The sequence below is a fragment of the Limulus polyphemus genome, unplaced genomic scaffold (assembly GCF_000517525.1).
Source record: "Limulus polyphemus unplaced genomic scaffold, Limulus_polyphemus-2.1.2 Scaffold1646, whole genome shotgun sequence".
Taxonomy (NCBI): Eukaryota; Metazoa; Arthropoda; class Merostomata; order Xiphosura; family Limulidae; genus Limulus; species Limulus polyphemus.
In genome coordinates, this window is record NW_013667256.1 from 227,471 (window position 1) to 244,866 (window position 17,396).

At 32.0% G+C, this 17,396-nt stretch overlaps 1 protein-coding gene across 1 annotated transcript in view; it reads left to right on the forward strand.

Annotated features, from left to right (window-relative positions):
* LOC106464420 (neurogenic locus Notch protein-like) overlaps positions 1–17,396 on the forward strand; it is an 82,836-nt gene that overhangs the window by 54,350 nt on the left and 11,090 nt on the right. Inside the window, exons 10-23 of the mRNA XM_013924555.2 lie at positions 790–1,017; positions 1,322–1,669; positions 2,205–2,423; positions 3,533–3,889; positions 4,036–4,191; positions 5,667–5,895; positions 7,530–7,731; positions 8,285–8,438; positions 8,907–9,110; positions 9,263–9,497; positions 10,655–10,871; positions 12,139–12,343; positions 13,178–13,417; positions 16,521–16,659. Of these exons, the coding sequence (XP_013780009.2) occupies positions 790–1,017; positions 1,322–1,669; positions 2,205–2,423; positions 3,533–3,889; positions 4,036–4,191; positions 5,667–5,895; positions 7,530–7,731; positions 8,285–8,438; positions 8,907–9,110; positions 9,263–9,497; positions 10,655–10,871; positions 12,139–12,343; positions 13,178–13,417; positions 16,521–16,659 (3,133 nt within the window). The remainder of the gene's footprint in view (positions 1–789; positions 1,018–1,321; positions 1,670–2,204; positions 2,424–3,532; positions 3,890–4,035; positions 4,192–5,666; positions 5,896–7,529; positions 7,732–8,284; positions 8,439–8,906; positions 9,111–9,262; positions 9,498–10,654; positions 10,872–12,138; positions 12,344–13,177; positions 13,418–16,520; positions 16,660–17,396) is intronic.

A 17,396-nucleotide genomic window follows, 5' to 3' on the forward strand; every position in this document is an offset into this window, starting at 1 on the left:
ACATGTACGTCCATTTCTGCCCCCCAGTAGCTCAGCGGTATGTCTGCGGACTTACAACGCTAGAATCCGGGTTTCGATACCCGTGGTTGGCAGAGCACAGATAGCCCATTGTGTAGCTTTGTGCTTAACTTCAAAAACAAACAAACAAACAAACGTCCATTTCTAAAAATCTTGTGTGATTTACGACATTGACTCTAGTTTTTTAGCTATGCTGAAATGTAAAACATTACATGAATATCGCATTTATATTGTGAAAGTGTAACTTAAACTTTCTCATTTTTGTGTGATTTGTTTTATTATTTCGAATGTAGTGGCATAGCATGAATCTTGATGAGATTTGGTGCATTTTTTCCCAGGATACAACAGAGACCAATGTAAACTAAACGTTGCTAATTATCTTGACACAGGGTGAATCTTGATAAGATTTTGTAATTTTTTCAGCATACAATGGAGACTGTTTTTAGCTAGATGTTAACTTGGTAGAGTGTGCGTCTTAATGAGATATTAAGTACTTCTAATTGTTTTCAGGATACAATGGAGACTGTTTTTAGCTAGATGTTAACTTGGTAGAGTGTGCGTCTTAATGAGATATTAAGTTCTTCTAATTGTTTTCAGCATACAATAGAGACTGTTTTTAGCTAGATGTTAACTTGGTAGAGTGTGCGTCTTAATGAGATATTAAGTTCTTCTAATTGTTTTCAGGATACAATGGAGACTGTTTTTAGCTAGATGTTAACTTGGTAGAGTGTGCGTCTTAATGAGATATTAAGTTCTTCTAATTGTTTTCAGGATACAATGGAGATCGATGTGAACTAGATGTTGACGAATGTTTTCCAAACCCTTGTTTTAACGGTGGGCTTTGTAGCGATAGAATCAATGGTTATAGATGCCTTTGCCCAATCGGCTTTTCTGGCAGGAAATGTGAACTGAATGATGACGACTGCCTTAGTCAACCGTGCCGAAATGGCGCTACCTGTAAAGACGGCGTTGCAGGTTTTACTTGTGCTTGTTCATCAGGTATGGATAAATGAGAAACGTTTAGTGAATGTTATAGACATGTTTAGTCCATGTTAGTTAACACTACTGAGTTAACAGAATACCGTGCTATGTGAATTTACCCCTCAGGAATCAGAATCGTATTCGTGAAATATTGTACAAGTTCCTATTCTTTGTGCGTAAATCTACCGTTTTTGCATAAAACTAACCACACTCATGATCCGAATAAGAGAAATACACTTGTAGAATAGGCATTTCAGTATACAGTTATATGCTAAAAATTGCTTTTATCAGATCATTTAACACTAATTATTTTTATGTCTAGGTTTTACAGGCCGGATATGTGATACAAACATTAATGACTGTCACACTTCTCCATGCCATCACGGAGAATGCATTGACGGGATCAACAGTTACAGGTGTAAATGTAGTCCTGGTTACACTGGCATCCACTGTCAGACCACGATCAACGAGTGTCTCAGTAACCCTTGCCAACATGACGGATTCTGTGAAGACCTCATCAATGGATACCAGTGTCGCTGTCGTTTAGGGACTTTTGGACCGAACTGTGAACATAACATCAATGAGTGCTTCACCAATCCTTGTCGCAACGGTGCAACGTGCAAAGATGGGATCAATTCCTACTCTTGTGTATGCGCTCCCGGTTTTACAGGTTGGTTCAGGGCAATATTGTTCAGTGTTAACATGTATATTACATTTAACTGAACAAACTCAATACGTTTATAGCTACCTATCGTCATTTTTCTGTAGGAGAAATTAATTTAAAGTTACTATCTTTTTCTCGATAAAGTGACCTAGAATGGTAAAACACAATTAAGAATTAATGCGTGTTCAGTGGGATGTTCTTGCTGAATACTTTTTAATTAAAAGTTTTAAGGTATCATATATAAATACCAATGATATATTAGCCCAATGTTAAAAACACTAAATGTATATAAACATTGGTCTGAACATTTGTATTTATTGTAGTGCTTACTTTGTTTGACACTAGATGGAGACATTAAACGAAAACTACCAAACTGTATTTTGCTGTTATGAATGATTATATTTATTTGATAGAAATAATTCCTTATTGTGAGAATGCTCTTTAATACAAAGTTTACTTTAATATCTAGCTACAATTTACAGGCTTTGCAAATAAAAGAATAAAAAAAAATAAAACAGTACTATTTAATTTTCTTGAGTAGGTCTCCATTGTGAAATAAATATCGATGAATGTGCCAGAAGTCCTTGTGCAAATGGAGGTAAATGTATTGATCTTGAGAATGGATTTAAATGCGACTGCCCTAGGGGATATTTTGATGCACACTGTCTTTCTGATGTCAACGAATGTGAAAGCGATCCGTGTTTAAATAATGGCACATGTGAAAATGAAGTCAACAGGTACATTTGTCACTGCCCTCAAGGTTAGTATTGGGAAACATACACATTACAATTTTGATAAATGACTTTTCAATATATACTGTAGATTATAGAATAATAATAAAATGTAATCTCCAACTTAATAAAAAGAAACCGAATAATTTTTTCCAACATCTGTAAAATGTGTGTGATAGATTGTTTTTCATCAATCACGTAGAGCGTAGACATTCATCACAAAGGGGAAAAAATGTATATTTATGATTCTACAAGCTCTCCAAGTATCATGTCGTTATTGATTCTATGTCGCCATAAACGTTTTTATGAAATATGTTTATATACATTTTTAAGATTTATAAATTGGATTGTTGTTTGTTAACACCAGTGTGCGAGTCAGGATGAAATGTTTGGATTAATTCTCAAACAAAGCTTTCCGATAATCTATATTATTTTGAATAAAAATTTGAACTTCTTGCAATATCTGCAGTTTGAATTTCCTACCAGCATGGGTAAACTTCATCCTAGTTTCCAGGCTATGACGAAGTAAAACCCATACCCACGTCAAAATTCCCACGCCAAACACACTAGTGGCTGCACATGTTGTGCAATACAAAATCTGGTGCCTCAGCTCTATAAAGTCTTTTTAAACTCGGCTTTTGCGAGTTTTGTCGATAGAGATGGCTGAGAAGAGCTCAACGAAGTTTATTTGCTGCTTTAAAACGAGTAGGTGTGGCACCTGCCTAAACATAACACTTAAAGTTAAACTATATTATAAAAGAGGAACACAGCTCACCAAACCCCTAAATCCGACGTTGTCATGGCTGAATAGTATTGAGAGGTGAGCACTTTTAACAGCAAACTGTGATTTGTGAGGTTAGCAGATTGTGTCTTTTATTGGAATACTTTTTTTGGGGGGGGGTCTAAGCTCAGTATTGGAAATAGTGGCATTCTCTGTGTGACATTCACCTCCCCCCCTCCAAATTTAGTTTCATTGACTCATAGACTAGACTTAAACATTGACGTGACAAATAATCAAGGTAAACAGTATAGTCTCCACACTTTTTTTTCACATGTTAGTTATAACAGATATTTGTATTTATCTAACTCCATATCTGCTTGTCATGCCATTGTTTATTTGTTGGTATATGTTACCCAGGTTATGGAGGTCTTCGCTGTGAATTGGACATAGATGAATGTCAATCGAACCCTTGTCAACATGGAGGCAGCTGTCATGATGCTCTGGCTAGCTATGTGTGTACGTGCCTGGAAGGATATACTGGACAAAACTGTGAAGTGAACGTCGATGATTGTGCAGATAGCCCATGCTTGAATGGGGGCTCCTGTATTGATTTAGTTAATGCTTATGAGTGTACCTGTGTGGTTTCTTATAGTGGTCAGAAATGTGAAGTGAAACTGGATCCATGCTACCCAAATAAATGCAAAAACAGAGCAAAATGCACTCCATCCTCAAATTACTTGGATTTTGCCTGTACTTGTGAACTTGGTTATACAGGTAAGTCTTGCCTCTTAAGGTTTCATCTCTGTTTGAACTCCTGCAGTTTTTTAATTTGATGTCTTATAAACCTTTTTTATTTATTTTTTTCATTATAAGTTTCAGAACACTTTTTTTGACATACAAATATATTTTTCTCTCCATAGGCAGATTGTGTGATGAAGACATCAATGAATGTGTCATTTCATCACCATGTCATAATGGAGCCACATGTGTTAACATCAATGGTTCGTACACCTGCATCTGTGCTAAAGGATATGAAGGAAGAGACTGTTTAGTAAACATAGATGACTGTGCATCTTGTAAGTTCTGTAGTAATGTTTAGTATGCACTGTCTTAATACAGTATACTTACTATGAAATCTTTGAAGTAAATGTAGTATATAAATGTTATATGATTATGAAAGCTGTAGAGTAAATTTGATATGATTATGAAATCTTTAGAGTAAATTTGTTATGATTATGAAATCTTTAGAATGTTTATAAATGTTTAGAGTAAATCTAATATGAAATATTTATTTCTACTATTGTTAGCCACAATCTGTAATAAGATTTAGTGGCTGTGTGTCACATAACTCCTCCTAAACTGCTAGTCACACCAACTTCTAAATGGTCCAAAACCAATTGTCTCAGATATGCACAAAGGTAAATATTTTCACCTCACCCCTTAGGGAGCCCAGGTATTTTGTGAAAACACTTTTATGGGCATTCCCTGAAAGCAGCCCCCAAATTTAGTATTGATTAACATTAGAGTGCATAAATACAGTAGTTCAAGAATTTAATTTGCATTATAGCATCTTTGTACCCACGAGTTTGTTATATTATGCCAAATGAATGTCTCGGCCCCCGAGGTTTGCATAAAGATAAAACATTTTGCTCAATCAACCCTTTAGGGATTGTGGATATTTTCAGAAAACATTTTTACAGGGATTTCCTTGAAAGCTTACCCCCAATTTGGCATTTATTTACATTAGAGCATGTAAATAAATAAATAGGCCTACTAATAACCATTCGTAACTTGGATGAATAAATGAAATTTGCATTATAGCAGCAATGATAATTAAACTGAAAAAGTGCAAAATAGTAATTTAAGTAATAAATTTGCATTATAGCAGTCCTGTAAATGTGGGTCTTAAGTCCACAGGCTCACTAATATGTCATAAAATCCAGAATCTGATGAGTAGTGTACAAAGTTTATGTATTATTTAAAACATGTCACCTCCCAGTAGCACAGAGGTATGTCTGTGGACTTACAACACTAGAAACTGGGTTTTGATACCCATAATGGGCAGAGCACAGATAGCCCATTGTGCTTAACTACAAACAAACAAAATTTAACATATATTCATCCTAAATTTTGTATTGTTCTTATTTTTCATACATTTAGGAAGAATTGTTTAGTAAAACAATATGTTGAACTGTGCTTTTTGAAACATTTTAATACTGACATTAGAAAATAATTTTTCAGGTTTCTTGAAAAGTGTTATTTTGACTTTGTCCTTTAACTTTTGATAATAATATATGTGTAATGTAACATCCTATTAAGACTGACTGATTTAAATCACATCATTCTTTGCTGGCCAGATATGAGCTTTTATTGAAAAGAGTGCATAATATACCTTGTTTGTTTTATGCTACTGCCAACAAGGCCTTTCACTTATACGAAATCTCATCAGGATGACTTGGTTGTAGCATACTAAACCTTAGGTGAAACTTTATTCATATGAGCCAAAAAGTCCTTCCTAATTTAACTCTTGTTTTATTTACCTTCTAATTAGTTCCTTGTCAGAATGGAGGAACATGTTTAGATGATATTGGGGAGTACACCTGTCTCTGTATTGATGGTTTTGGAGGAAAACACTGTGAAACTGACATTGATGAATGTGCCAGCAGCCCTTGCCAAAATGGAGCTACTTGTAAGGATTATGTGAACAGCTACACTTGCAGTTGTGCACTTGGATTTAGTGGAACAAACTGCCAGACTAATGATGAAGATTGTACTTCTAGGTATGGGATCATTAGGAGAGAAATTAATTTATTCAGTCATCCACTTCCTAGGAATAACAAGGGCCATTTGGTCCATCTAGGATCTCCCATTTTTGTCTTCCTCAAATTATGAAAACCCCTTTCCTATATTTAACCTTGACTTTTAAAATGCTCATCATCCAATCTCCTCTTTAATTTCTCTAACATTTTAGTTTCTCCTGCACCTGAAGGCAGCTATTCTATTAGGAACATAATTCTGCCTTAACCGAGTCCTGCCTGATTTTCCATATCTTAAAGTTTTGTACTCTAATCTTACTGCCAGCAGAGGTTTATTATGAAAACATCATCTAAATGGATTCCAAGTTCCTAACAATCATAAAAAAAACTCAATCATACTCCCACAAATCCTTCTTCAGCAAAAGCATGTAAAGAGATTTCAATCTATCCTCATACGATAACCCTTCCAAACCTGGAATTCATTTAAGTGTATTCCCTTAAGTTCAACCTTTCAGAGTTCATCTGAATTCCTCTACCAAGTGTAATCAAAATTGGTTAAGCTAGTTCTACACAACAGTTTATTTGACACCAAACAAGCAGCATCTTGAAGTATAGATTAATAATAGCTATATAAATCACACAAGTGCAATTTCATATTTTAAACCAGAAGTTGAAACTAGATATTTTGTATACATGTTGACATATATTGGAGTAGTATGTTAAAATTATGAAACCTGTTGTAATGAATATTGTTTCTAGATACATTAAAAACAGTTCTTTTAAGCTTGTGAATGGGTGTTAATGTGCAGAATGAAGCAAGGATGTTAGATGTTTTATGTAGTGTGAAAGTAACAACCCCTGCTTCAGGTGATTGTCAATAAAGAAAACTATTACAGTGCTATTGGAAAAGTAAAGTAATTATAATTTATTAATGCATTTAGAGGCTTTTTTTCACTATTATCGAAGAAACAATTTTATTTCAGACTTCTACTATATTTAGATGAATAACACAGGCTTGTGATGATTTTATTGTCTTGAAATTTTTACATGTTCTACAGTAATTCCTGTACACTGAATCTGAAAATGATATCCATTTTTTTTCATCTTGTACAGATTTTTCACAAAATGTCATAATGCAATACATAAAAAATCTACCACAACACATAATTTTGAGACTAAAAGACTTAGACTTCACAAAAATATCAGGATGAATGAAGATACATATTCATTTAACATCAATGCCCTTTTCCTCAGTTTGTATGTATTTTTGTTAACAAACATAATAATAAAAAATGTTCACTGTGGTAAATGAAATAATAATTTGATTTAAGTAAGAGTTATTTTTGAAATCTGCATAGCTGAATTATGAAAAATCTGTTACTAAAATCAAAATGGCTTTTATGAAGTTTAGATCTGCAGGCCTGTATAATATAATTGTAAATCAAATGCAATTGTATCTGCATTGGTTATTGTTGATTATGCTGGATACAATTACAAGATTGTTGACAGAAATATGAGGGGTTCCAAACACTATAAATATGTATGACTACTGAGATTATACTTGGACTACATGTACGCCTTGCTACTTCTTACAGGCTAGTATAAATAAAATGTTAGCTGTGATAGGAGTATATTCTAAAGTATTTCATGTCTTCCAGCTCTTGCATGAATGGAGGAACTTGTATAGATGGAATTAATACCTACACTTGTCACTGTGCCGAGGGATACACAGGTTCAAACTGCCAATTACACATTAATGAATGTGATTCCAACCCCTGTGAGAATGGAGCAACATGTGTTGACCATGTGGGGTACTACACATGCCACTGTGTATTTGGCTATATAGGGTTGCAGTGTCAAGTAAGAGCAGATGTCCATTTTATCTGTTTTGTAGTTATAAACAACTCTATAAAATTTGCCCCATTCATAAAACTTCTTGGAAATAATCATTGTGAGATAAACCTAATTTTTAAGTAATTAAAAATAATGACAGTTTTATTAAAACAATACCATGCTCACAAAATGAAAACTTGATTAATTATTTCAGTAAAAGCATTTTTTTATTCAGTGCACCCAAATAACATGTCTGTATATATTTTATTTGTATTTCATTATATCTTACTTTCTAATTCTTGAGCTTTACCACTGGTAACACGTAGTGTTAGTGCTTTTTTTTTTTAAGAATGGCTCAAAAAATAATGACTTATTTATCTTTATTTGATATGTTTTAAATAACTTTAGGTTTTTAAATTTAAGTTGTAATATAGATCAATTAAAACATTTTTGATTAATTATTACAATATATTTATCTAAAACCATACGTATGTTTTATGTTAAAAACAGTGTTTGTAGTGGTATGAAATATATTTTTTGTTCCTTTTCAAAAGAGGGTTATTGATTTCTTACATTACAGGATGTGTTTGACTGGTGTAATACAAAACCATGTATGAATGGAGCTACGTGTAAGCAAAATAAAAATGCATACCAGTGCGTGTGTCGACCTGGGTGGACGGGTATCCTCTGTGATGTGTCAATGGTGTCTTGCTCTGATGCTGCCCTTCAAAAAGGTATCTCCATTAGTGTCTTAGAGTAGTGAACCCTGATCATTCTTTTAGAATTGTAATGTATTTCCAAAAGAAGGAAAATATATTTGTTATTACATTTCAAATTTCATCAGTAGACAACATTTCATAAATGTTGTAGCTTCTGTTTATATAGCTTAATATGTCTCAGATATGTGAAATATAATAAAAAAAAATATAAAAGTGCATATATGTCATCAAAATACTTAATGGATAGCAAAGATTGATTTTTAATTAGGACACTTAACTCTACAAATTAATTATTTCATCCTTAGCACCTTTGTTTTTGTGGAAGTTTAGGGTTTAGTAAAATAAACATATAGTACTTTTATATTTTTACTACATTGATGGGTGATCTTTGTCTCAAATGATAACTTATAAAATGAAAATGTTTTCTTAGCTCACCTGTTATATAGTAGATAATGTGAAATTTTAATTCTGTGTCCTCTTTAGGCATTGAGGTGAGTGAATTGTGCAATAATGGTGGAACATGTGAAAACATTGGAAATAGTCATCAGTGCTACTGTCTAAAGGGCTATGAAGGAAGTTACTGTCAACATGAAATCAATGAATGTGCATCACAACCATGCCAGAATGGTGCAACTTGTCGTGACATGATTGGACAATACAGATGTGATTGCCCTTCTGGTTTTGAAGGTGATTATTGTTTGGCATAATTAAAACACTACAATGTATTTACCTTGTTCTTTTTTTTACCAGTGTTTTTTGTCTTTCTAACAATATTTTACCACCAATGCAAACTTAACTAGAAACCAAACCAAAAAATAATTGATTTATATTTTTTTCAGGCTTAAACTGTGAGGTCAATATTGATGATTGTGACCCAGAACCATGTCGAAATGGAGGAACTTGCCATGACCTAGTTAATAAGTTTGTTTGCTCCTGTCCCCATGGAACTGTGGGTGTTCTGTGTGAGATAAATGAGAATGAGTGTTTTGATGGAGCATGCCACCATGGAGGCTCTTGTATCGATAAAGTTGGAGGCTATGAATGTGTGTGTCCACCAGGATTTGTAGGACCAAGGTATATCATCTGTTTACATTTATACTATTTTCCTTGATACACTCATTATTAAAGCATTTTATTATTGTTCTGTCAATTTATCTTATAAGCATGAAATAATATGTCAATTAAATCTCATTTCTTTGTCATTTGTCCCCCCAGTGGAACAGCAGTAAGTTTATGGACTTAAAACAATAAAATCTGGGGTTTGATTTCCTGCAGCAGATGCATCAGGTAGCTTTGCTCTCAAACAAGCAAATTTGGTATTCTTATAATAGTTTTTTGCAGTTCACAAAGCCCAGTGTTTGGATCAATCTTCTTTTTTTGAAGATTTTTTATTCAGTTGTGATATATTATAGTTTTCAAAAGTGTTCAGTATGACTTAATTAATTAAAATTAAACTATTGGGCATTTTAATCTAAATATATTTGTTTAGGCTGTTACCAAAATTTTCTTCACAAAGAAGTGTTAACTGCAGCTGTGTGGCATGCTATGTTTTGTGGAATGAAGAAAAAAGCTATATTTTTATTAGTCTTCTTGGAAAAATAACTAAGTAAGAATAATGCAAAAATGCAAAAAGCACTCTATTCTTTTACATTTATGTTAATTAAAACTTTGGCAGAAATTTGAAGTTCTGTATATATATAGTGATATTTCAATTTGAAAGATTTTCTGAAACACTTAAACAGATTTCAAAGAATAGATTCTATTCTCTATATATTTCCTACTAGTCAGTTACATAAAAATATTCTTTGTTCATGTTGTTACACAACTATGTGTAGCTTATGATTTACTTCACATAGAGAGGAATAGCTTTACATTAATATTTTTGTATTATAGTCCTCTACTGGGAGTCATTTTGTTATTTTCATGAAAAACCAGCTATTTTACTCAACTGCTTTACAAAGAAATTTTTACATAATTAGATTGAAGAAATAGCATCATCTACAACGTTTGTCACCTAGTGGTACAGCAGTAAGCCTACAGATTTATAATGGTCAAATTTAGGGTTCTGTTCCCCATGGTGGACAAAGCAGATAGTCCAATGTGGCTTTGCTTTAATAAAAACAATGTTGGCAATGCCAAAAAGTTTTAGTCATCATACTGCAATTTCAGGTATATTCAGAATTATTAATAATTGATTACAACTGAACTTGACCATTAAAATGTGATTTCAGGTGTGAAGGTGATGTGAATGAATGCCTCTCCAACCCTTGTAGTAACCCCGGTGCTCAGGACTGTGTACAATTAGTCAATGACTATCAGTGTGGATGCAAACCTGGTTTTATGGGTCGACACTGTGAGACCAAGGTTGATTTCTGTGCTTCAAACCCATGTTTAAATGGTGGAATCTGTAATAGCAGTCAAAATGGTCCTAACTGTGTTTGCCCTGTCGTAAGTATTTTAACTCTTATGTATAAATAAATGTTTAAGAAAAGTGAGATAACATTAGTACTGTTGTAAGCATCAAAATGTTTGTGCTTGACACATAAGTTTTTTTCTTACATTTATTAATTTTTGTTAATACTATTGCTTTAATATTAAAAGTATTATAATTGTGGAAATTTTCCAAACATAATAATGCTATTGAAACCATGTGAATATCCTGGTAGTTAAAAACTGAATGATTGTTATTTGAAAAATTAGATTAAAAGTTACCTATTCAGAGTTTCTGCTTATGATATTGTTGAACCATTGCTCTTTACTTTGGGAGGTTCTTATGATAAATTAATTTATTTTCTCTATAACATTTGCTACAGGATACATTCACTTTGACACAAAGGTGGTAGGCCTAAGTTCACAGATAATATTTCAACAGAAATTCCTTGCCAATGGTAACTATACCTGACTTACTTTCATTGATGGACAAACATGTAACTCACAAAGTTACTGAATAGCAGAATAGAACTGAAACATTCATTGAAAATTCCACTGAATTATCACTGATTACTCATATTTATAATGTACTCTCATTTCTCCAAATTCCAAAAAATTTCTAGATCATGAACTTTCTAGGTATTCTATAGGACTACATTTAAGAACTTTTTAGATCTAGTGTCGTCATCCTAATTAGCAGCTTTCTCTATAGCAAATAACTGAATCATAACATTGAAAATATAGCTTACTTACAACATTACACTACTCTTATCATTAAACAAGTTATATGCAATTTTCCTATTTGGTGCAAGGGTTGCCTATTTCTGCCTAGTATGAAAAAAAAAGTTATATTTTAAAGCACTTCTAAAATACGTTTTTTTCACTAATTTTATGTAAAGTAGTAGAAGAGTTATAGTGTATAAGATAGACAACACGCACACACATACTGGTTTGAATTTTATGAATACCACTAGATATTATATATTTTTTATAAATTAATTTCTTATGCAATGATGGATGGAAATAAACTAACAGGCAGAGAATGTGCAGTCACCATATTTCAGAATAAACAAAAAAATTATAGTAGATGTAGGAAAATATCAGAGTAACATTCTTATGTTAAATGAGTAGAATTGAAAAATATTTGCATTAATATGGAATGTTTTAACTAGAAATGTGGTCTGACTTAAGAAGGAAGACATTTAGAAATGTTTACTGATAGAGCTTTCATTGCAAAAGCAGTCCTGATCTACTCTAACTCTAGTTGCTTATATTCTATTTTTAGGGATTCTGGGGAGAAAACTGTGGAAACACTGACATTACATGTGCTAGTAACCCTTGTAAAAGTGGAGGCCATTGCCAACCTCATCATACTGGGTACATTTGTATATGTCCTCAGGGGACTAATGGCAAACACTGTGATATTGACATTTATGATGAGTGTATATCATCACCATGCTTGAATGAAGGAACTTGCATTAATAGAATGGGTAGGTACTTTTCTGTGCATCAAATGAATAACATTTCCAATATTCTGCTCCACCAGTCTCTATACAACTACTTTTTCCTTTGGTATTGTTGATACTTAAAACTCGTAATCATAAATAAATTATATTTCTCCTCATCCTTACCAATTGACAGTTTACACCCTTTAAAGTTCTTTTTGAAGCTACTAATCCATACGTCCCCTGATAGGACAGCAGTAAGTCTACAAACTTACAATGCTAAAATCCAAGGTTTCATTCCCCATGGTGGACACAGCAGATAGTCTATTGTGGCTTTGCTCTAAAACAAACAAACTAATCCATATTTCATTGGCAGTTGATAAGTAACAATAATTGTCAAAAGTAGATAAAAAGCTTATGAATATCTAGTTCTTTATTGTGTTAGAAATTTTAATTAAAATGTATCTACAAATTCTAATCAATAAGAAACTCAGGATTCTGATAACATTTTAATGCATCAAAAACCTAGTTAGTATCAGAGCAAATTCATAACATTTTTTCTGTTTTTTGAAATTACAGGCATCTAACCAGAAAGTGTTCCATTGTGTAACAAAATAAAATTTTTTAGTTAAATATTGATAAATCTGATTACATATTTATGCTAATTGATTTCCAATTTGTTTATAGGGTCTATTCTCAATATTTCTGGGAATCATACAACTAATGGATAAAAAAATGATACTAACCTGAAAAAATTTATGAAATCATGTACGATATGATACTTTCAGTACCTTTTTTAACAGAACTTATCAATGAAGATAAATATTCATACATTAAGATGTGAGTTTTTCTTGCTGATTTTTTATTTTTTTTAATCAGGTAAATTTGAATGTGTGTGTCCACAAAGTTGGAATGGGTTTCGTTGTGAAAATCTTGATCCTGTCTTCAGAGGAGGAACTGGGGCAGTATTTATTTCAGTTGAGAACCTACAGAAGTCTTTAGAGGAAGAGAAGAAACAGTGTATTTTCCAAATGTGCAAATCTAAGGCTGGAGACCATCATTGTGATGAAGAGTGTAACAGTTTGGCTTGCAATTTTGATGGAGGAGATTGTTCTTTGGGTAATTGTATTCAAAAGGTGTAATTAATAGCCAGTTTAGTTTATTCATTTACTTCTATTTTTGAATATTATCCAAATCTAATTTTCAGTTTTAGTACATTGGTTAAAGTGCTTTTAACCAATGGTGCTGATTTATGGTAAGCGTAGTTTAGGTGTTGGCTGGCCACTCTTTTGACAAGAAAAAAGCATGACATTCTTTTATAGACCTGTTAACAGAAATTATTAAAATATCATTCATGTGCATGTTCTAAAGAAAGAGTATTTTTTAGAAAATGTTACCTAGTCAATAAATTTATAGACTCCATTTAAGGCTTTAGTAAGTTTTAATGTATTTTAACTCTGAACTTGTGACTTAACCAGGCCAAAAATTCTTAAATTTTGTTGATAAATTTTCACACCATTGAATCTTGTAGTTCTAAATTTGTCTCTTGAATTTGCTGTATCGCTTAGAAAGTTTGAGAAAGTTGACCTATTTTGATTAGGTTCAACTATTTTTTGGTGTTTCAGTGCAAACAATAATGAGAAGTTATAAGAATCAAGTTAACCATAGATTTTTTTTCCACATTTTTCTGTTGGTTTCTAATAGTTTGTCATCTTTCGGTATATAAACAACAACAATAACCGAGAGTGTTTAAATAAGAGAAGTAACAGACAAAATACACACAAGATGTTATTTACAAAATATTTATAAGCAAAATAAAAGGAATAAATATAAGGAGAATTATTAATTAGAATAATGTTCAGCACCATTGATTAGTTCTTGTATTTCAGGTACAGTAAGAAATAAATTGTCATTCTCTTGAATTTTCAAATTAGGTATTTTATTTTCACTTTATAATCAGTTGAAAACCCATCTTCCATAGTGCCATTGAAACTTTGTTTGAATTTCTGTAAGGCAAATCAAGGCTTCATTGCTAGTTTAGCTAGTTTATCATTTCTCCATGCCAGCTTATCCCTATTTACCCATAACATTCTGTTGTCTATTCTTTGAACTATGTAGCTTCAAGTTTCATCTTGAAGTTGATTACAACAATAACCATACATAAAGTTCTCGTTTTACACTGTTTTAAGTTCGTTATGTAATTTTTGATACAATTTTTTGTTGATTAACTAATAATCTATGTCCTAAGAAGAGCTTCATTTTTGCCCAAATATCAATAACTGTAGTTGAATCTTCAATGCCACATATTTCAATAATGCCATTGCTTGGTTTCAAACAAGACTTGCAGCCAAAGCAGTCTGTGTTTTTGTGACTGTATTTACTTTTCTTTGGTTTGCAAAAGCCATCCTTAATACAATGGATTTAGCAATCATGTTCAAATTTTACATGCTCACTGAAGGTATGTTTTAGGAAATACAGACAATATCCAATTCAGTTCAAGAACTTTTATTATTCTAATCTTACAGCAACTTTGTTTTGAATAACCCTCCACATGGTATCCATTGTTCCACTGACCTGTAACCCAGTTACATAATCTACAACTCTGTGAGGTTGAATGCTACCTGATGTTAGTTTGTTCACAGATTCAAGGAATACTGTATTTTCACTATAACACCAAGTCTTGAGTGAATTTGGGAAGTCATTGAAAATAAACAGTGGTACCATCCATTGAAAAGATTTATGATTTCTCAAGAAAGAAGTGTGATGTTTTCTGATGAAACAATGAAAGCAAATGTGTTTTCAGTAGTTTTCACATCACACTTTTGCACAGTGTAAGTAACTGGTTGCACTGTTTCACCTGCAAGCAACTTCTGAAAGTCTTTATGATCAGTTTGATAACCTTTGGCAACAGATATTATGATGTTTACTTTTACATAGGTTCAATATATTGTTCTGTACATTTGTATTGCCTTGTATGTAGGTTATTTTAAGTTTCTAATATTATTTTTATTTCTAAACTAGACTCTGATAGAAATGGTTATGTTTTGTTTTGATTTCATATTTTATGAATATGTATGATTAAGTACTCTAATTACGAATTTTCAGTGCTTATTCTCATTGTTGTATGTCAAGAATAGTTAAACATTGAAAAGTGCTATATTTTGTAATACATGGGAAAAACAATAATATAATACTAGGCATGTAAAGTTTATTTTTGCTTATAAAAATTGGAGATAAAATTATGTTTTATCTCAGAGTATATCCCAATACCAGATTTAAACTACTGTCATCTCACAATTTATGTTTATACAGAACAACTGTCATAGTTAACTAAACCTGAAAATGCAAAAATAGAGAACATTTAATGCTCTCAAAAAGACCATTTACAACAGAATGATATTTATTATTTCACTATTTATAATACAAGTTTAGAACAGCATCCAGTAAGCTCAAAATAAACAGATCCATTTTAATATTTCTGTGAATGTCAGTCACTAGATAAAATCCATTTTTAGTGATTTACTATCTGTGCACAAAAGACAAAATATCACCACCATTTTTTGAATATTTAATTAGAAGAACAGTAAGTATAGTTGACAAATAATTGACAATTATAACATTAAATTATTTAACTATTAAAATTGCACATATTAAACTAAAAAGTTATTATTAATATAACTGTAATTAATTGCATATTATAATTAAACTTCATAGAAATTTCATGTATATAATGAAGTAACCTAAGAAAAGCACTAAACACTAATATGTTTGGATACCCTAAAGAAGTAATATAGCAATACAACTAAAATTTGTTTTTGAATTAGATATGGAATTATATAGTAGTAGACTCGAAGGTAATCCAAATTTTCTTGCAAAAACTATGTACACTGGGCCTAAAAAACAATACATGCCATCAATGCTTGAGAGTTTTGTTGAGTTAAATTAAATAATTAAAGTTTATTCTGATTGTTGGAATATTCAGCATGTGACATATAGTTTTAAGTTTTAGCATTTATCTAGGCCTACTATCATTGAAACATCACTGGCCTGAAAGGTAGCTAATGTGTAGTATATGGTATGGTACTTATGCTGGCCCAAAGAAAGAGCCTGACTGTTGACTATGAGCTGGCAAAAACAGTATTATAATACAATGAAACCACTGTGTTTGTTTTTAAAACATTTTGAATGAAACATAGTTAAAAATAAAATGTTTTATTCATAGGTATAAAACCATGGGAAAATTGTACAGCAGCTATCAACTGTTGGGATGTATTCCGCAACCATGAGTGTAACCCTGAATGTAACAACACTGAATGTCTCTTTGATGGATTTGATTGCACTCAGTACCTTTCACCATGCAAGTATGTAGAATTTGAACACTGTTTAACTATTGGAATACAAATTCCATTTACCCCTTGTTTGCAAATTCACACTCTTCTGAACATCTCCAAGTTAATGCACTTGTTAAAATTGTTACCCATAATTATTTCTATAAACTCTGGTGTAAACTAAAAACATTCTTTGAAAAATAACACAGGCCCGTGAATTTAATTTCATAAAAGTTGTTTTGGGTTTAATAATGGATTCTCCATAACTCAGCTATGCAGATTTGAAAATAATATTCATTTTTTCTATCACATAAGGATTTTTACAAATCAGGAAGGAAACATAACTCTTACTTAGATCAAATTATTATTTTGTTTACCATGATAAACATTTTTAATTATCATGTTTGTTAACAAAAATACAAAAAAACTGAAGAAAAGGGAAAAACATTTATGTCAAACAAATATGCAACCTCATTCATCCTGATTTTTTAAAATGTGAAATCTACATCTTTTATTCTCAAACTTATGTGTTGTGGTCTTTCTTTTATGTATTGCATCTGAAGCATCTCGTTTCAATGACGAGTAGTAATGAGCCATCATGCTGATGTTTTACCTTCCCTGATACCTCCTCTCCATTTTCATGATGTCTTGATGAAACCTTTCCCTTGTTCTTCACTGATGACACTGAGGGTTTTCAGGGAAATAGTCAATATGTGAGTGTAAGAAATGAACTTTGAAGCTCATATTACAACCCAACTCTTTGAATTTAT